The sequence below is a fragment of the Theropithecus gelada genome, chromosome 7a (assembly GCF_003255815.1).
Source record: "Theropithecus gelada isolate Dixy chromosome 7a, Tgel_1.0, whole genome shotgun sequence".
In the NCBI taxonomy this organism is placed as follows: Eukaryota; Metazoa; Chordata; class Mammalia; order Primates; family Cercopithecidae; genus Theropithecus; species Theropithecus gelada.
Window position 1 is genome coordinate 53,926,568 of NC_037674.1, and position 19,766 is coordinate 53,946,333.

Here is a 19,766-nt window from a genome sequence, read left to right on the forward strand (position 1 = left end):
TCTATTCTTATTTTTAATAATAACGATGGCCTCTCCTCTTTGCCTATGTCCCCAGCCACCTACTTGTCCCTGCTTCTTGCCCTCTAAGCCTCTGGGGTATCAAGGCCTGGGCTCCGAGGAGGACCAGCAGGGAGGTGCCAACCCCCAGTGCCTTTGACGCTGAAATTCCCTGCATGCGCTGGTCAGGAGCCTGTGGCGCGTCAGATCCCCTGCCTGCCCGTGGCCTTTGCAGAACTCTTTCCTTCTCTTGTCTCATGTGATGCTCACGACATGCCTTTAAGCAAGGGGTGGGTCTCCCCATCTCACATCTGAGGAAACTGAGGCTCAGGGAGGTAGAGAAGTTCACCTGGGTCAGAGGCACAGCTGGGGTGGGGCAGGGCCAGAGAGAGGCCTCCTGACCCCCACTCCCAGCTTTCTCCTCCTGAGCCTGGCTGGCCCCCGGGGCTGGGACCACAGAGGGCTGGCCGCCAGCACCAGGAGCCTCCCCTGCTTGTGTGTTGCAGAACGTGGGCTGTGACTTTGAGATTGACTCCGGTGCTATGGAGGATCGCTGTGGTGTATGCCACGGCAACGGCTCCACCTGCCACACCGTGAGCGGGACCTTCGAGGAGGCCGAGGGCCTGGGTATGGGGTGGGACTGCTGTGGGGGAGGGGTGTGCTCTTTACCTGGTGGCCCCTTCCCCATCTCCCCTGGGCCCCTGTCCTTGGCCTCGTGGTCCCCACCCAGCCTGGAGATGGCTAAGCAGGGAAGCCTTGCTGGGGTGGAATTCTTGCAGGAGTCAGGGGACCCCTGACCCATGTGCAGAGACCTGTCCCCATGGGGAGTCCTCCTGTCCCAGAGACCCCAGGCAGGGCCAGCCTGGCTTGTGTGTGGCCCCTGGGCCTTTCAAAGAATGGCAGTCTCCTCCTGAAGCTTCTGAGACCCCCAGCTCTGTGCCCTCACCTCCAGTCTGTTTTGCACACGTTGCTCAGATACTGACTGTGTGCTAGGTGATGGGGACATGCAGGCGAAGCACTCAGTCCTGCAGGGGGCAGAAGCTTCTGGTGTGACCAGTGCAGTGAAGGGAGGCCCAGAGGGCTATGGGAGCACCGAGGAAGAAGGTCCTGGCCTGGGGAAGTCAGGGAAGGTTTCCTGTAGGAGGTGGAAGTTGAACTGAATCATAAAACTCAGAAGTGATGGAAGGGGCCTTCCAAATGGAGGAAGAGCTTGTGCCAGAGCCTGGAGGCAAGAAGAGAAGGCAGGACCAGCTATGGGGCCTTGAATGCCAGGCTGAGAAGCTTAGATTTCATCCCAGTGCAATGTGGTGGATAAAGCACTGGCCCTGGAGGCTGCTCATATCCCAGCAGGACGCTCATGCACGTTACTATCCCTGTCTGCCTCTCTGCTCATCTGTAAAATGGGGATAACAATAGTACCTAGGCTATAGGGCCGTTACCCATGAGCTTACACAAGTGCTGAGAGTAGTGCCTGGCACGTGATGGGTGTGACGGAAGTGAATGAATAAAAGCAGGCTGTGTGGGGATGAGGAGGGTGTCCCAGGAGAAAGGCCTGGGCACTTTTTTTTTAGGAAGAGAATTAGTGTAGGGGATGGATCCAGCCTTATGATGAGACCAGTTTAGGTCCTCAAGAGAGGGGTGACGGGGCATGGCCACGGGGTCAGGATTTGTGGCACCTCTGTGGGGTTTTGGTGACCCACGACACATCTGAGCAATTTTGGGAGCTCAGACTTTAAAGCTAATGGCGAAATCTTTGGCATCAGCAGGCGGAAGCAAGCGGGGAGAGACGTGAGGGAAGCGGGTGGGGATAAGCAACCTTCTCACCCTGGGCACAACCTACGCACAACCCTTGGCTGACAGGGTATGTGGACGTGGGGCTGATCCCAGCCGGCGCAAGCGAGATCCGCATCCAGGAGGTGGCCGAGGCTGCCAACTTCCTGGCACTGCGGAGCGAGGACCCGGAGAAGTACTTCCTCAATGGTGGCTGGACCATCCAGTGGAACGGGGACTACCAGATGGCAGGGACCACCTTCACATATGCACGCAGGGGCAACTGGAAGAACCTCACGTCCCCGGGTCCCACCAACGAGCCTGTCTGGATCCAGGTGCCTGCCTCCCGAGGCCCAGGGTGGGGGAGCGGAGGCGCAGTCCCCAGGCTCAGCACCCCTCATGGCAGGTCTCGTCCTGGAGGAGTGAGCCCTGGGTCAGTCACAGAGCCTGGCTCTGAGCCAGGCCCTCCTGCTGTGGCCTCTACCTTGGTTTCCCTATCTTTAAAATGGCCCAATGGTGTAGCTGCAGTTCACAGAGGTGGCTGGGGTTGGCTCCTTTAGGACTGGGTGGATGGAGAAGACACCTCGTGCTCACGGGCTCCTGCCTGCCCACCCAGCTGCTGTTGCAGGAGAGCAACCCCGGGGTGCGCTACGAGTACACCATCCACAGGGAGGCAGGCGGCCATGGCGAGGTCCTGCCACCCGAGTTCTCCTGGCACTATGGGCCCTGGACCAAGTGCACAGTCACCTGCGGCAGAGGTGAGAAGTGGGGCAGGCACAGCCCCGCCAGCAGGGGCTTCGTCTGTGGACAGGGACGCTGGCTTCAGCTTCCAGCTCACTGCTGGGCCACCACGGGTTTGGAAGTTGGCTTCTCTGAGCCTCAGTTCCCCATCTGTGAGATGAGGCTGGCAACCGCCCCATGTCCCAGGCGCACTGGGAGGGTAAATGGATGAGGCAGGTGGGTGCTGGCTCGTGGCGCGTGCTCAGTGTGCTCCAGCTCTTGTCGTTCTCCCTCCAGCAGACACAGCTCCCTCTCGATTGTGTCCTTGCTCAGCTGCGGCAGGTCTTGTGCCTGCATTTCTGCTGTGTCCTGGAGACCCGTCCAGTGGCGCCTCACCGTGCTGACTTATTTCCCTGAACTATTTATGAAAAGTAGGGCAATTTCTTTAACTCTGACTCTTCCTCCCCATATTTCCCTCAGTCTCCCCCCATGCTCCTCAGTCCCTGCTCTATCTCCTCCTCACTGCTCCTCGGTCTCCCCTCCACCCCTCCGTGTCCTCCCCACTGCTCCTCAGTCTCCCCTCTGCCCCTCCATCTCCTTCCATACTTCTCAGTCTCCCCCCATACCTCTCGGTCTCCCTCCTGCCCTCCAGTCCCACCCATGCCCCTCGGTCTTCCTCTCCCCGCTCGGTCTCCCCCGCCGTTCCTTGGTCTCCCCACACCTCAGTCTCCCCCTTTGTCCCTTAGTCCTCCCTTTTCCCCTCAGTCTTCCCATCGTTGACACTCAGTGTCCTCAGGGTCTCAGAATCGGGAATCTGAGATACAGACATTTGAGCATTCCTTAAAATGCTATTATGATGACAAAACGAAAATGGAGAACTGGGCAGATACCTTCCAAAGCTAGGAAATCCATGTTATCTAATACAGCTGTTTATTTTATTTTTATTTTATTATTTTATTTTATTTTATTTTATTATTTTATTTTATTTTATTTTAATTTGAGATGGAGTCTCACTCTGTCACCCAGGCTGGAGTGCAATGGCGCTATCTCAGCTCACTGCAGCCTCCATCTCCCAGGTTCCAGTGATTCTCCTGCCTCAGCCTCCTGAGTAGCTGGGATTTACAGGCACGCGCAACCAGGGCCCTGCTGATGAGGTAATGGGGTTTGAGGCAGGAAGGGCCTCCCTTCCAGGGTTCTGCTAATCCCAGTGGTGGGGGGTTTCCTGGCCAGCTGGGTTCTGGTGGAAGGGCCTGAGCTAGAGGTGGTTCTGCACAACACCGCTGCTGCCTCACACACACACACACACACACTCACACACACACACTCATATACTTCCTTCCTGCAGCCCCAGCTGCTCTCAGCAGTGCTGAGGGCAGAAAATGGGGTGGCCTTGGAGTGTCACCTAGGCTCCCCTCGCCAGCTGTGTGGCCTTGGGCTCCATTTCCCTCTCAGGGCCTTCATGTGCTGAATAAAGGGGCTGCCAAGCCCCATCCTTGCATAAATGAAGTCTGGGCATGAAGGGCCCAGCACTGCGTGGGCATCGAGGGGATACTCAGGCAAAGCGGCTTCTTCCCCTCTGCCAAAGCCACTGTCATCCCCAATTGCAAGGTCAGGGAGAGGGCCTGGGCTCCCCCCCCCCGTCAGTCTAAGGAATCCAGAAGCTGTGGTGTGAGGAGCTGCGGCCCCTGTGCTATTGGCTGTCTGCTCCCTACCCCTAGGACAGAGTCCTCAGCCAGGGCCCTCAAGCTGGCATTCGGGGCCCCCTGCAATCTCCCCGGTCTGCCTTCTCCCCTTGTCCAATACAGCCTTCTCTATCTGCACTGGCTCCTGGGCAGCCCTCATTCAGGCTCAGAGTGGCCCCTGCCATGCCTCGTTACTCTGCCTCTAGCAGGGGTGGCCTTCCTGCCTCAAACCTCAAGGCCCAGTGGCAGTGCCCCCACCCTGTCCTGCCTGCCCTCAGCATGCACCTAGCCAGCATCTCAGAGTGGTCCTGTGTGTCGCCTAAGCTGGGTGCTGGCACCATCTCTCTCACCTTCAGGGTTAGGGCTGGCCAGAGGGAACAGGGTGGTTATGATCCCCGGGGATGAGGACCAGATGGGGCAGAGAACAGGAACTGAGGCGCCTGGCGGCCTAGAACCAAGGACGGATGGCCCAGGAGGCTCTGGGCTTGCAAGGTCTCCCAGGGGCGGGTGTGAGTGAGCTGCAGGGAGTGGGCAACGGGGGCTGGTTAGGTGGCTGAACTAGAAGCTGTCCTAAGTGAGTTTTCTGCCACCAGTGAACAGTGGAGGGGCGGCTGGGAAAGTATCTTGGACTTTGAGACCTGGAATTCCCAGGATGTTTTGCGGTCTGTGGGACAGTTGGTGGGACATGTGGAAAGCCGGGAAACTAGTGTGTGTGTGGTCACTGCAGTGACACAGCAAGGCCACATCCGTTTGCTGTGGAGGCGGGGTTGACAGAGGAGGGAACGAAGGCCCAAGAGGTGAAGCAACTTATCTGAAGTCACCCCAGGCAACCAGGATGCATGCCTGCAGATCTGCGCTCTGGAGCTTTGCCTGGAGCTGGGGTAGAGGAGCCTGCCTGCTGCCTCGTGCCCTCTGCCGGGCCTGGGGGATGTCCCAGGCCCAGGGATGGCTGCTGTCCTCCTATTCCTCCTGCTGGAGTAAGCTGGGTCTGTCAGCAGCAGCATCAGCAGCAGAATCAGGAGCAAGGCCAGGAGGCTGGAAACAAGCCACCTCCCAAAATAGCTCTGATAACCATGGGGCAAGAGGGCCCAGCCAAGCCTCAGCCCTGACGAGCACAGCCTGGAGCTGGCCTGGGCTCAGTCCCTGGTTTCCGCTGACAGCCTGTAAGGCCCACTCACTCTAGGCTTCGTGGCCCACCTGAGAAGTGGGAGGTTGGCCTGGGAGATGGGACCCTATGACTCAGAACCCGAGGCTGAGTACAGCCCCCATGGCTGGAGGTGGTCACGGAGGCCTGGCAGGACAGATGTACTGGGGCAGGGGGTGGTGGTGGGAGTAGATGGCAGAGGCTGCTGCAGGCTGGCAGGAGGCCCCGGGACCGCAGTTCTGTGGTAGGATCTGTTGGGGAACACCAGGGGTGAGCAAGGATGGAGATGGGGTGGCAGGGAGTCGCCCTGGGCAGGCTCTTTCACGGGCATGTGAGGGCATCAGGGTGGGGTCTCAGGACCTTTCCTCCAGAAACCTCAGCCCAGCAGCGCCCGTTCTCGAGTCCTGGGGTTGGCCATGAGCAGGTGGGACAGAAACAGCAACAGCTGGAGACCTGCAACTCTGGTTCAGGAGCCACTCCAGAAACTGGGGCCCTTTGCTCAGTGGGGAGCTGCTGGAGCCTCCTTAAGGTGGTTGGCATGGGGAGCCAGGTTCTGGGTACCCTAAACCACTGATTCTGATGCCCCTCTGCCCCTCCCCCACTCCAGGCTGTGAGCAAGACCACCTGTCCTTCGGGTTTTGCGAGACACTGCGCCTACTGGGCCGCTGCCAGCTGCCCACCGTCTGCACCCAGTGCTGCTGCTCATGCTCCGCCCAGCCACAGCGCCCCCTCTCGAGGCCATCAGTGGGTTGCCCACCGCTGACTGTGCCAGGATGCACAGACCGACCGACAGACCTCAGTGCCCACCACGGGCTGTGGCGGAGCTCCCGCCCCCTGCGCCCTAATGGTGCTAACCCTCTCCCTACCCAGTGGCAGGCTGGGGACCTCCTCCCTATCAAAAAAGCTATTTTTTTATTCTAACAGTTCGTGTAACATTTATTACGATTTTACATAAATGAGCATCTACCATTCCAAAGCACAGTGTGACTTCATCCTGGATTTGGAGAATCTTAAAAGTCAGAAACTCTTCCCCCAACCCCTCTGCCCAAAACTCCACCACGGCAGCACCTTGGCAGGCGCGGCTTTTCAGCACCTTGGCAGGCGCGGCCCAAGGCTCTGAGAGGAAGTAATTGGCCCAAGGGCACATGCCCTGGTGACACAGGCTCATCCTAGGCTCTGACTGCCCACCTCCAAGCTCCAGGCTACCCTGAGCAGGTGGAAGAGGGAGAGGGCCCCGAGCAGGCCCCAGCAGCGGCTTTGCACAAAGCGGGCAGCCTGCCAGAATTCACGCAGGAAAGCAAGTTGCTGGGCAAGCTAGCGTGAGTCCCAGCCCTGCTGCGCCGCCCGCAGGTGGAGGAGCGTCAGGAGTGCTTCCTGTCTGTCTACAGCAGCCCGGCTGGCCCAAAGAGACCCTGGGGACCCATGCTCTGAGTCATGGCTTCCCAGGCCTTAGTCAGAACGGCCCCTGGTGGCAGCCCCTTCCAAGGGGTGGGGAGCAGAGCCTGTCGACTTGCTCCTGACCCACACACTGAGCCAGTCCCTGTCCCAGCTCTGCAGCCGCTGCTGTGCTGCGTGACTTCAGGAACCCCCAGCCTCGCTGAATCCATGTCCCCAGAAGGGAAAAGCCTGCCAGGCCTTGGCTTGCCCTGTCTGGGAATCCTTGCGGGAGCCACCCCTGAAACACCCCTATGGGAACCCCTTTGGTCTTCATCATTCTTGGGTGTTTTCCACTGATGGCGGGGGTGTCTCCGGTGGCAGCTGGGCCTGAGCTGTCAGTCCAGGCAGGAGACAAACAAGCCTGTGACTCAGGCAGGGCATGGCACAGCTGGCGGAAGGAGGCGTGCCTGTTCTTTGTGGCTGGGTGGGGGGTTATCTGGACACAGGGAGTCTCCAGCTCCTGGCTTCCCACCTTGGTGCCCCCAGCCCACACCTGCAGGTTGGCCATGGTTCTTGGGGCCTCCCAAGGCTGCCCCTGCTGGGAAAGGCATCCTGACGCACCCGCCCCAGGGTAAGCCAAGGGCAGGGACACCCAGAAACGCCAGGCTGGAAGGTCAGAGAGCCCCTCCTCACCCACCAACACCAATAAGCCCTGGTCCACCCTCCAAGCCCTTGGGGTGAGCCTCATCACTAGTGACTATAACGGAATTTCAGTGCAGAATATCATACAAATTAGTTTATTTCTTCCTTAGTATTACAGTTCCAAAATGTAACCTGAAGGTCAGCACAGGAGCTGCTATGATATAAAAGGAGAGTCACCTGGTGCCCCCTGCAGTCCTCCAGTTGCCCAGCAGCGGTGGGACACTCAGTGGCACACACTAGGTCTCTGTATGGCCTCCCACCTGCAAGGACTTCCCCGGGCAGGCCCAGCTGCCCAGAAGCCCCGGAACACACAGGAAGACAAAACTATAGGATGGCAGGTGGGGATCTGTGCAATACAAACTTGTAGTTAGAAAACCCAACCGAGCATCTGTCTAGGATACTTCCTGTATCAATATACCGTAGTTGGAACCAGAACCGTCTCCAGCCATCAGCAGTCTTGGCGGCTACTGTACAGCTGTCAGCATGACTACAGGCAGCGCCCGGGGCTACCTGGGGTAAGAAGTGGGCCTGCACCTCACATCAGCGAGTCAGTGAGAGTCAGGGCCAGAGGGAAGAGCAACTCGGAGGCTCAGGCTGGCACAGATACAAGGGAGTCACACACATAACGTAAGAACTTGTTATATAAAATAGATATGTGGAATCTAGAAACACCTTGAGAAAATAGCCTATAAAAATATAAATTGTAGTGAAAGCATACAAAAGTATTAACAGAGGTTCAACCCATTAAAAAAAACCCCATCCATTTAAAAGTTGGCAATTCCCAGCAGGTGTGGGGAGGGAGATCCCCTTGGTCCTGGTGCGTGTATTTGGACAGGCCTTTGGGTTTCTCAGCTGGCAAGGTCCCCCTTGCAGGGGCCATGGGCTGGGTGTTGGGGCGAAGGTTCGGAGGAGGAAGAGCAGTGTGGGGCAGCCCCTGCCAGAAGGGCCCCCTGCCATGGCAGCCAGTGGAGGCCAGGGACCTTCAGGGCACTGGAGGGGACAGAGCAGCTCTTTCCTCAGTGACATGAAGGGGGGAAGTGTTAGCACGAAAGAGTGGAGGCCACAGTCCTGGAAGGAGGAGTTGGCTCCATCCTGTTCCCAAACTGGAACCAGGCGGAGCTGCCCTATCTTGCCTTCTGGACGCATGTCACTTGATTCCAGGCAGGAGAACCTCTGAGAAAGTGTCCCCAGTCCCTTTCCTCCAGGAACTCTCCTGCTCTCACACACACACTGCCTGGCAACTGCTGACAACTGTCTGGGAACACGAACATACCACTGTGGGTTGCAGCCATGACGGGACCCTGGTCAGGTGCATCTCTCAGGGCAAACTGGACAACACAAGCCTGTCCCTAAAGGCAGCATCTTAGCCCCAGGACATGGCAGTATGTGCTGGCATGCTCCAGGGGCCATCAACTTGGAAAGTAAAACCTGAGGGCAGCTGGTGCTGGCCCACGGGCCCAGCCCCATTCCTGCTGCACCTCCTCAGCAGCCGTCCCCCAGGCTGACAGCTGTCGTTTCTGATGGGCTGAGGGGGTGGGAGATTCCAACATTTGATTCGAGCGGACTGCAACGCCCAGCTCACAGGACAACTTCCTGAAGGAGTCAGACCTCAAACTGCTGCTCTCAAAGACAAAGACAATGGCAAAACCCATTTTTGATGCCCGAAAAGAGGCAAAGGCTTTTGGCTAAATATAGAGGCCAGCCCCTCTACCCAGTGAAACGTTAACCAGCTCCACTAAAGACATGAAGCCGGAGCTCAGTCTAGCGTGCGGAAACGCCAGCTTCGCCGTGGCACTGCTAGAAAGTTGACAGCACAAAATAACAGGAAAAAAGTACTTCTTAAAACTGCATTGCTTCAATTCTTAGTCTCAGTGTGTTCGTATCAACAAAGGATGATTTCCAGTTTTTTTCAGGTAATATGAAACATTCCACTGAGACCGTTTTTCTTGTATTTTCATAACACTGTGCCAGGAAACATCATCTCACATCTACGCATCAGGGATGCTCTAGAGGGATTAAGCAAAAATGAGCTCCTTGCTCAAAGCCTCTTCCCAGCCTTCAGAAAGGCAGTCCTGTGAGTTCCCAGAAACTGCCGTGTCAGAGGCACCAGTGACCCTGTGTCCTGGCAGAGAACAAGGATGCTTCCAGGCAGTGGTGGGGTGGGCACACACCCGGGAGAGCTCACCCAAGCCTGGGCCCCAAGCAAAAAAGTTTCCCAGCCCTGGACACTGGCAGCCGGCCTCCTGCACAACCCAGTCAGATGGAGGAGACACCAGGAGCATTGGCCATCTCCAAGGAAGCCAAGGTTTTCAACTGTCCAAGAGCGTTCACGCTGCAGCTGCACCACTGCCCTGCAAAGCGCCACCGAAAAGATTCCTCCATCCCCTCGACCAAGGTCAGCCCAGGGGTGGGTCTGCTTTGCAATATGCCGGTCCACCGTTGACCTGGAATCCTGAACTGTCGTACTTGGTGAATGATTTCCACAAGTCAAGAAGGGCATTCCACAGAATCTCACCGAGCCATGCCAGGCACGCGGCAAGCTGGGGACAGAGCAGCCCAGTAATCTGCAAACACAGGCTGGCCATGAGAAGTGAGGGCGGGTGTCTGGGCAGCCAGGCCCTCCCCATGCAGGCTGGGAGCCACTGTTGGAAGGGTTGCGTGTGGAAGAGCAAAGGTTATTCTAGAAATGGGGCACGGCTGGCAGCTTAAAGCCACTGGTGGGAGGTTCACAGGCTTTCTACAGTGGCCATTTCTGAACAAGCGATGTGCCTGCCTTTCTAAGGCAGTCCCTTTGCATACCGACCTTATGCCTGCGGCAGCAACCCCCTGGCCTACAGGTGCCTGAAGCACAGTGGGCATCCTTCACAGCACTGCCATTCAAAACCACACACCACTGCCCACTATGTACAAGAGAGAGAACATGGGGAGACGCCCAGCAAAGCAAGGTTTCAGGGGGTCAGAGCACCGACAAGCTGACGGAGGCTGGAAACAGGCTCTTGCAGATAGCCACTGGTAAGCCTGAGGATCCACCAATCAGACAGAAAGCATGACTGAGATACGTGTAACCAAAAGCATGGCATGGAAATGGCTGTAAACAGATGAGACCTCCCACCCCTGCCCCCGCACAGTGGGAAATGAGGAAGTGCAGTCTGGCTTTGGACATCTGCCCAGCAGATTCCCAGAGGCCACACACGTTACATTCTGGCTTTTAAGCGTGCTTTCATCCTTTGGGCACACTTTGGTTGTGAAGGCAGGAAGAGCAGCGTCCCGGGACCTACTCAGGTATCCTCCTCCTCGTCGCTGACCAGCTCACCCTTGTCAGGGCTGGTGTCCCGCTCACGCAAGAAATCCTCACGGATGGCCTCCAGCTCGGTCAGCTCCAGCCGGACCTTCTCCAAGTGGTAGGCGCGTCGGTTCCGGATCTGGCGTAGGGGGAAGGGGTTCAGGTCCCCAAAGGAGATACTGATCAGCTTCCTGGCAAGACACAGGGGAGAGACAAGAGAATCAGCAGCGCTCAACGTGAGTGCTCACACACAGCCCTCACAGGCACAGCAGGTGGCCTGGGGCAGGGTGGGAAGAGCGCTGGCCAGGCTGGGGGTCTGACGTAGGGGACGAGGCCCACCTTCCACAGAGAGGTGACAAGGAACAATGGCCCTGCCAGGGGCAGGTTCAGAATGATGGCCTGGACTCCAGCTCTGCCACATGCTTGCTGTGTGACTGAAGTCACCCCCTTTTCTGGCCTCTGATTTCTCATCTGCACACTGGGGATGACAGTAGTGCCACCTCCTAGTGTGTGGGATTACTCGAGTTCCCACACATAAGCACTGAGAAGAGTGCCCAGCACTTGCATGGTGATGACAGGTGCGGATGTGTCTGCATCCTCAGGTAGGCATGAGGCCTGGCACCGGGCATGAGTCCGGGACGTCTGTGTCCCAGGACTGATTGACTGGGAATGAACACAGGCCCAGGCAGTCCTGGCGATGACGGTCAGAGCCAGTCGGCAATGTGACAAGTGTCCAGATGCAGTCTACAGAGACACGTGCAGCTCGCGGGTTTCACATTATCCCCAAGTCAAGGCTCCAATTTACAATAAAAATGTTAAGGTTGTGATCACTTGCTCCTAACCACTGGTCAGTGGCTTAATAAAAATAAAACCAAAAGCTGTCCTGAGGCCTGGCTATGGATTTCTAGCACTAAGGGGTCAGCCACGCTGGTCTCTGGGGATCACAAAATAAGCCAGTTCCTCCAACACGGGGCCACCACCTTCCCCTCTCTGGATTCTGCCAGGCCCCAGACGCTCTGCATCCAGCAACAGGGGCTCGTTCCTTTCCTGTCAACCGAAGGCCCAACAGACTCACCAGCCCCAGGAAAAGCTGTGATGAAACAGAAATGCCCCGAAGGACTTCCTGCCCGTCCCCAGTGGAGCAGGCCATTTGCTCCTGCTGCCGTCAGCCGCCTGGGTTCCTGTCAACACATGGCGCACACGAGGGCGCAGCCTTCTGTGTTTCCAAACCCCGCTGCCTGGACATGCTTAACTCTCGTCCAGAGGCTCAAGGTCAGAAAGGCCAGCTTTATTTAAATTCCGAATTCCTCAGCGTGTGTTCTAGAACATGGGAGCACCAGAGAACAGGGAAGACCCGAGCACAGGGGTCCCCGCTTGTGGATTTCTCAGGTTCCACCTCCTGCCTGGCTCTGCGGACCAGGCTGCCAGCCTCACCAGGCGGGAGGAGGCTTCATGTGAACGGGGCACGGGGTCCCCACTCACCAACACTTTCTCCCCCATAGCTATCAGCCCACAGCCCCTACAAACCCCAAACCTAAGGCGCCCACCCCTCCTGTGCTGCAGAACGTGAGCCCAAAGTGTAATTCTTCTTTTGCTCCTCAGTCAGGAGCTGACAGAGGCCTCTGAGCCCAGGCTGGCACCCGGGAAGCCAGACCCCACCTCTGCCTCAGGCCTGGAAGATTCCTCTGGGAGATGAGAAGGCGCCCCGTGGTCAGCTAAATTTGGGAGATGATGCTCAGCACCTTGAAAGGCTCCCAGAAGTTCTGCTGCAGAGCCTGGTTCAATCCTGTTTAATCCCCGTCTCCTGAATGCAGCTGACCACACAACTCCCTCCCTGTGTTTCTGAAGGCCACTCACTGTGCTGCAGGACTGGCCTCCTTGCAATCTCTAGTCTGGGGAGCTCATTAAAACACTGAGGCTGCAGCCCATACGCGGGTTATGGGCCCCTGCAGTCTTGATAACATTGGGGAGCCTGTCACTGTGGCCTGGCACTCCTTAAAGCACCTGCTGGTCTGGCGACCCGGCTTTCTAAAGCAAGCTGCAGGGGAGACTGTACTGCGAGCCGCTCGCAAGGAGGCGCTGCAGGACCATGCAAGGTCCAGCAGTGGTGGTGCCAGGGAAGGGGCGGGCACTCGCCAGAGTCACGCCCACTCGCCTCTGCTCCTCCTGGCAGCGCCTGGGACCCAGTACAGAACTGAGGGCAGCGGCGCTTCCAACACAGCCCTACCTGTCGGCATGGGTGAACTCATTCCGTATCATTCTCAGGAATCCTGACCCAACACGAGATGAACAGAAACTCTCAAGGCTCACCCCAGGACTCAGAATCAAACTTTCTCCAGCAAATATGATTCCAATATCCTTTCTCATTTGGCAGAAATCAGGGCACTGTTGTTGGTGCTATTAGTAAGCCTGAAACTTACAAACCCATTCCCAATAAAAGACCCTGAAAATAGCAACGACCTCCAGGAGGCCTGGCATGGCCTCAGCCAGCACCTCAGCTCCCAGTGTCTGAATCAGCTGTCAGGGTCAGAGCAGCCAACAGCTGTGGTCCAGGGGACACACAGACAAAGGTGGCCCAGAACAGGCAATGATTGTGTGGCCAGGGAGGATTCCTGAACACTTGGCCTCTCAGGCCAGAAACTCAGGGGTCCTCCAAGTCAAATTCCTCCCTCCCTCTCTTCAATCTACCCTCCTTCTCCATCTGTGGGACCACCTCTCCCAGGTCACCACCTCTCTCCCTAGAGCCCTCTAACAGTCACCAGTCCTGCCCCAATCTGACCTGTCTGTCTCTTGCCTAACCCTGTAATACTTCCTAGCGCTCAGGATGAAGCCTCAAGTCCTGAGCAAAGTCTGTAAGCACCCTGACAGCCCAGCTCTGCTATGGCCCAGCCACACTGGCAACAGCCGGGCTGAGCTGCCTCCACACTTCCCCAAACGCACTTGCCCCACAGTTCTGCGCCACCGCTCCTGAAGGACCCCCGCCCCCATACTGTTTCCTTGCTGCCCCTTGGCCAGCTTACTCAGCCTTTCTCCGGCCTGGGCTCCCTCTACCACAGCACAGATCAAATGATGCGCAACGGTGTCCCCAGCAAGGTCTTCTAGGACAGGCCTTACTCTCCATCCGTCATCCTCAGTGTGCAGCACAGGCCCTACCACGCAGCAGGTACTCAGTAAATGCTTTCTAGACAAATGAAACTATTGCTGTTGGTTGTTGGGATCTGTGTTTGTAGGACAAAGGACAGAATCATCTCAGTTCCTCCTACCTAAGGCTACTTGGGGCTCACACCCCTTACTCCTTCCTTTCCCTGGAAAGCAATGCCCCTCCCACACCGTACACCTGGCACGGCTCCGAGTTGGAAGACAGCAAGGACACGCTACTCTCAAGGAGGCAGGGGCCAGGCTTCCTGCTCTCCTTGACATCTGAGAACTCCCCAGGACTCACCTAGCATCAAGGATAGTGCGAGTGAAGTAGCGGAGATACTTAAATATAGACATGGAATCTTGCAATTTCAAAATCTCCTCTTCCTTGTACTTAAAAAGTGCCAGAGCAAAACGGAAAATAACCTGTGGAATAAACAGGGAAATCTGTTAGTGGAAAAACCCTCGTGGGTCCAGGCACAAGGCTGGACTCCAGGGGGGTGCTGGCCCCACTGGGGACAGGGGGACATGGCTTGCATGGTCCCCAACCTGGGGAAAGACAACTGACCTGAGGGGCAATTTTTCCTGGCTAGGCCAAGACTCCTTTATTACAGGAAAATAAACTCTGGTGGTTTTCAACAACACATCAGCCCAAACCAAAAATCTCCTTATAGGAGATCTTTGTGGAATCCTTTCATATTCAGAGAACACTTCTAGTCAATAAAGCGTAAGTAACAAGTATAAGGAATCATTTTAAAATAAAACCAAAACCAAAGTTTTCTGATTCTGAAACTCTTAGAAAGTCCCACCTACAGAGGCTGTTTCAATCTCAACTAGTGTACTTTTGAAGACAGGGAAGGAAATTTTTTAAAATTTTATTTTTATTTTTATTTTTTATTTTTTTTTTTGAGATGGGAGTCTCGCTCTGCCGCCCAGGCTGGAATGCAGCGGCGCAATCTAGGCTCACTGCAACCTCTGCCTCCCAGGTTCAAGTGATTCTCCTGCCTCAGCCTCCTGAGTAGCTGGGACTACAGGCGCCCGCCACCACACCCGGCTATTTTTGTATTTTGAGTAGAGGCGGGGTTTTACCATGTTAGCCACGATGGTCTCCATCTCCTGACCTCATGATCCGCCTGCCTCGGCCTCCCAAAGTTCTGGGATTACAAGTGTCAGCCACTGCACCTGGCCTTTTTTTTTTTTTTTAAAATTTGTGTTTGGGGTACATTAGAGGTTAAAGGGAATGGACCCCTGGTAGTCTTGCGAGTTCAAGCAGCTTTGGAACAAATTGCTTTTCCCATATCTAAGGGCCTGTGCCAACCTGTACTTTCTCTTATTTAGTTTGTTTTCTGGGTCTTGCTATGTTGCCCAGGCTAGACTTTAACTCCTGGGCTCAAATGATCCTCCTACCTCAGCCTCCCAAATAGCTGAGACAATTGGTACATGCCACTGTGCCCAGCTAAGGTATAGAATAAATTGAGAAGAGTAACTAGAAGACTAGGGGGGCCTCTACTCCATTACATACACCTGTTTATACAATTAGGGTTTAATATGTAAATATATTCCTTATTCAAAAACTGATTTTTAAAAAACATACAACAGAGCAAGAGGCTCATGGGCAGTAAGGCTCTGCAGTTGGCTCCCCCTCGTTAGTCCCCCTAATCCCCTGCTTATTAGATCTCTGGGTCTCCATCTCCTCCTCCATATGATGGGGTAACACCACCAGACATTTGACAGATGGTGAAGCTCAGGCTCCAACTGTAAGTCACAGCTCCCAGCGCCTATCACAGGGCTTGATGTGGGTTGAATGTTTCTGATACATGAACAAATGACTGTGGTTTCCTGATACCCTGGACCCAGCTCTAGTCAGGCCATGCTGAGATCCCATGGGCACCATGGTAATCCTCACAAGTTCCAGGTGAGCCAGCCACTCTACCGCCACCAACGCTGCTGACGGTTGTCAAGCATGTATATCTGAAAATAGCTGAGCTGAGCTAACCCACCTTTGGTCCTTCATAAAGGAAAGAGTCCCATATTTTAAAGAGGATGTCACTAACGACACTATCAACAAACACCACCAGAAACCAGTTGAAAGTGATGAGAGTGTAGTCAACTTTGTACTGTTCAAAGTGGCCATGCAACCGAGGCAGCTTCTCACTCATGAGGTCTCTGAACACCCGCTGGTCCACCTGGAGAGGGAACAAAGGGGAGAAGTGTATGGGGCCTGCCAGGTCACCGGGTAAGCAGACAAACAGACACACAACCTGAGAGCCTGGGGGTGGAGCCCACGTGACAGCAGCACGACTGTTCCAAATGCGCCGTGGGGCCCATCACAGAGCCAGACTACCATGTTCCAGCAGCGCTGACCTTGTGTGCTGCAGGTACACACCGAGTGTCTGCTAAACACATGCTTTCCACAGGGCATGGGAGTGGGGGGGGTCCGTGACCTGAAACCAACTCTTGCACTCAAAATGCCCTGGGAAATAGGCCACTGCAAGGAGCAGGTGGGACAGTCAGCCTTGCCAATCCACATGTAACTACAGGAGACGTTGACATAAAGGGCCAAAAACTGGAATCCTGAGCAGATGGGAGTCTTGAGTCAAAGAGAAAGCAGCATCACCACGTCCATTCAACAAATATTTGCTGGGCTCTATGTGCAGTGGGGGTGGCAAGGACTCCAGCATCACATGGACCTGAGTCTGAATCTCAGCTCTACCACTTACTAGCTGGGTGGCTTTTAGCAAATTATGCTCTAAATGGCTCTGTGCCTCATGTGGAAAATAGTTAATTACCTCTCTCTTACTGGACTACTGTGAGGATTAAATGAGGCTTATATAAACTACCCATCGCACGACAGACAAGCAATACCTGGTTACCGCCACTCTGTGTCAGGCATGGGGCCAGCGCTGGGCAGAGCAAAAATAAGGTTCAACCCTGACCTCAAGGAGTTAAAAGATGAGAGGGAAGGCCAGACACATGGACCATCCTAACTATGGCCAGGCCCTGGTAACGATGTGTTCATACAGCCCTGTGGAACCACGGACAGGTCCCGGCCAAGCCCTGAGGAGAAACCGTTCCTACAGCCAGAGTTCAGGCTTCCAGGCAGGAGGGCTGGGAGGTGAGGCAGCACAGCCAGGCAGAAGCTGGTCACAGACACCCCTGAATCACACTGAGGAGTCAAGACACTATCCTGTCAGCCAGGGGCTTTCCTAGCCTTTGTCTATGACTCACAAAAAAACATGCATCTTCAACCATCACCCAGTCCACGTGAACCAGTGTGCACGTGTACAAAACAGAAATAAATGTTTCACAAAACAATACTTAACCTCACACAGCGGACTACCCTTTGATGCTTTTAATTCTAATCAATTGGATTTGATGGGAAAAAGATAAAAATAAAAACCTAGCACCAACCTACTAAAACAATTTCTCTATCCATAGTATAAAAAACGACGATAGTCATCCCTTGGTGTATACACAAAAAGCTGGCCCTCCATATAAGAGAGTTTCACATCCTGTGAATACTGTATTTTCAGTCTGTGTTTGGTTGAAAAAATCCACATGTAAGTGGACCCATGCAGTTCAAACCCACGTTATTCAAGGATCAACTGTACGTACTTTCCCATATTTCATGCCCAGTCAGGAGCTGCCTTTAGGGAGCTGTAAAGTGGCAAGGGAGACGGACAGCTCACTGTAAGACCAGTTGATGATGATGTGATTCATTCAGCCTGGAGGATCTAGCTGAAGACGTCCAAGAGGGAGGGGCATATCAGCTGGCCCTGACGTTGGAGGAGATCCTTGTACACACCTCCGAACTAGGAGGCAGACTGTGCCTCACTCTTAAGGCTGCCCGGGTGCTTGGCGGAGGGCTGGTGTGGAGCAGGCTGCCAGGGAACGCTTGCTCTGGCTTCTGTTCAAGCTTCCTCCTCCACTGAGCTCTGGAGGACATGGAATGACTGTGTCATTCATCTCTGTGTCCTCAGCACCTAGCAAGGTCCTGGCACAGAACATGCACTCAAAGGATGGAATGAATGAAAAAAGCTGACAAGCATGTGGACTGCAGTAGCAGTGGACACGGGGCTCAGGCACTTGATTCTGGCAGGAGGCAGTTTGACAGTGATTGGCAAAGCCCAGTGCTGAGGGTCGACAGCACACACAAAGCTATCCGCATTTTAAGAGCCACCTTACATAATGGCCATCGATAAGCAGGAGGATAATTAAATATGTTCTAGCACCCACCTGATGGAATATTAGGCCACCAAATAGGATGGGTACACAGTATAAAATGACATGGGAAAATGCTCATGCTATAATGTGAACCAGCCAGGATACAGTGTGCTCTCAATTTGGATACCTATATGAACTAGGGGAAGAAAAGCAAAAGGAAATACATCAAAATGCTAACCATGGTTCTCCAGTTGGTAGGATAACAGGTAATTTTCATTTTCCTCTTAACATCTTTCTACATTGCCTAACTTCTCTTTCGTGAGCATCTATTACTTGTATAGTCGGCGGGGGGAGGGAGAAGTCTCCTTAGAATTTACATTTATGTTTACATGACAATGTGATGCAAATTTTATCTTAAATCCAGCCATTTAAAATAAGTCTTCCCCTATAACAATACTACCAACTTTTATTGAGTTTTTACAATGTTCTGAGCATTACATTCAACTTTTTTTAATGCATCATCTGAATTCAACCTCAAATAATCTGTGTGAAGGGGTATTACTCTCATCTTACATATGGGGAAACTGAGGCACAGAGCTGTTAAGTGATGTGTCCAAGCTCCACAGCTCATAGGAGGTAGGGCCTGGGTTGTGACCTACTACGTGTGACCCTCCACCCAAGTTCCTAACCAAGGTGCTTGGCTACACTTCAATGGAATTAAGAAAGATCAATGCTTCATTTTTCTTATTCTGAAACACTGGGTCACCTGATATTTTAAATTTGAATTTTTGAAAGCTATTAGCTTTCAGGCGCCCATGAACACACAAAACTTTCTTTACTGACCCTCTAATCCCACCTGACCGACTACTGCCTCTTCCTGTTGCTGTTCATTTCCTACACACCAATGCAACAGAACAATACATTTCTTGGGTAATTAGCAAGTGAAGTGATCACAGGGAGACCAGATGAGCTTCTCCTGGGATCCACTGACATCTGTGAAACTGGGACAGGGACCTGAAGGGGGCAGCTGTGGCGAAAGTCCACCCTCTGGGAAGGCCAGAGCTCTGACTCTCTTGCCACCCTCCTGTGACGTTCTAGGCACTGGGCAGAGATGGGCAAGCTTAGGCCCAGAGCTGCAGAGGCCTGAGTTCAAACCCCAGCTCAGCCCTTCAGCAGTGGCACCTCAGGCAAATTGCTTATTAGTGTCTTCGGCTCCCAGTTTTCTCCCAAGTCAAATAGGGAGACTGATGCTCAAGTGTGCAGGGCTCTGTGCAGTTGTACAGCTGCTGGCACGGGGCCAGGGCTCAGTAAATGCCAGCTCCCCTTCCCTCGTCAAAGAGTAGCTCATGTAAGTTCAAACATTTACTATGTGGGGTGCCAGGCATAGAGGAAAAGGAAAAAGAAAGAAAAAGGAAAGACAGGGCCATGGCCCTCAGGTACCACTGACTAGCTGGAGGACAAGCAGGCACACAAGGATGATCCAATCAGGTGGCTGCTGTCCCAGAGGCCTGCACCGGAGCAGCGGGAACAGCAGCAGGGCCCCGTGCCTGCCTTGGGGCAGGGAGGACCACTCACAGAGGAGATGGTCTGTGTGCTAAGGCTGCACAGGAGCTTCCCAGGGAGATGAACAATGGGATGTTGTTCCAGTAGAGGGATTACGTAGGAAAGTACCCAGAGGATGGGCATGCCCAGAGAACATATGTCCCATCAGCGGGCAGGAAGGAGGGCCCTGGCGGCATTCAAAGGCATCTTTACCCTGAGGAGCCCCGGACAACAGCAGCAGAGGGAC

The 19,766-nt window shown here is 54.6% G+C and overlaps 2 protein-coding genes across 3 annotated transcripts in view; one reads left to right on the forward strand and one right to left on the reverse strand.

Moving 5' to 3' along the window:
- The window catches only part of LOC112627514 (A disintegrin and metalloproteinase with thrombospondin motifs 7-like), a 46,292-nt gene extending 43,573 nt beyond the window's left edge, over positions 1-2,719 (forward strand). Inside the window, 3 exon segments of the mRNA XM_025389824.1 lie at positions 504-624; positions 1,858-2,313; positions 2,316-2,719. Coding sequence (XP_025245609.1) covers positions 504-624; positions 1,858-2,313; positions 2,316-2,719 — 981 coding nt within the window.
- Positions 2,720-7,471: 4,752 nt separating this feature from the next.
- TBC1D2B (TBC1 domain family member 2B) overlaps positions 7,472-19,766 on the reverse strand; it is an 80,780-nt gene continuing 68,485 nt past the window's right edge. The window contains exons 11-13 of one of the 2 annotated variants that reach the window (XM_025390317.1): positions 15,814-15,999; positions 14,118-14,239; positions 7,472-10,866 (exon numbers count right to left, since the gene is read on the reverse strand). In XM_025390317.1, coding sequence (XP_025246102.1) covers positions 10,671-10,866; positions 14,118-14,239; positions 15,814-15,999 — 504 coding nt within the window. In that variant the 3' untranslated portion in view covers positions 7,472-10,670. The remainder of the gene's footprint in view (positions 10,867-14,117; positions 14,240-15,813; positions 16,000-19,766) is intronic. The other variant, XM_025390318.1, reaches the window with a different exon arrangement.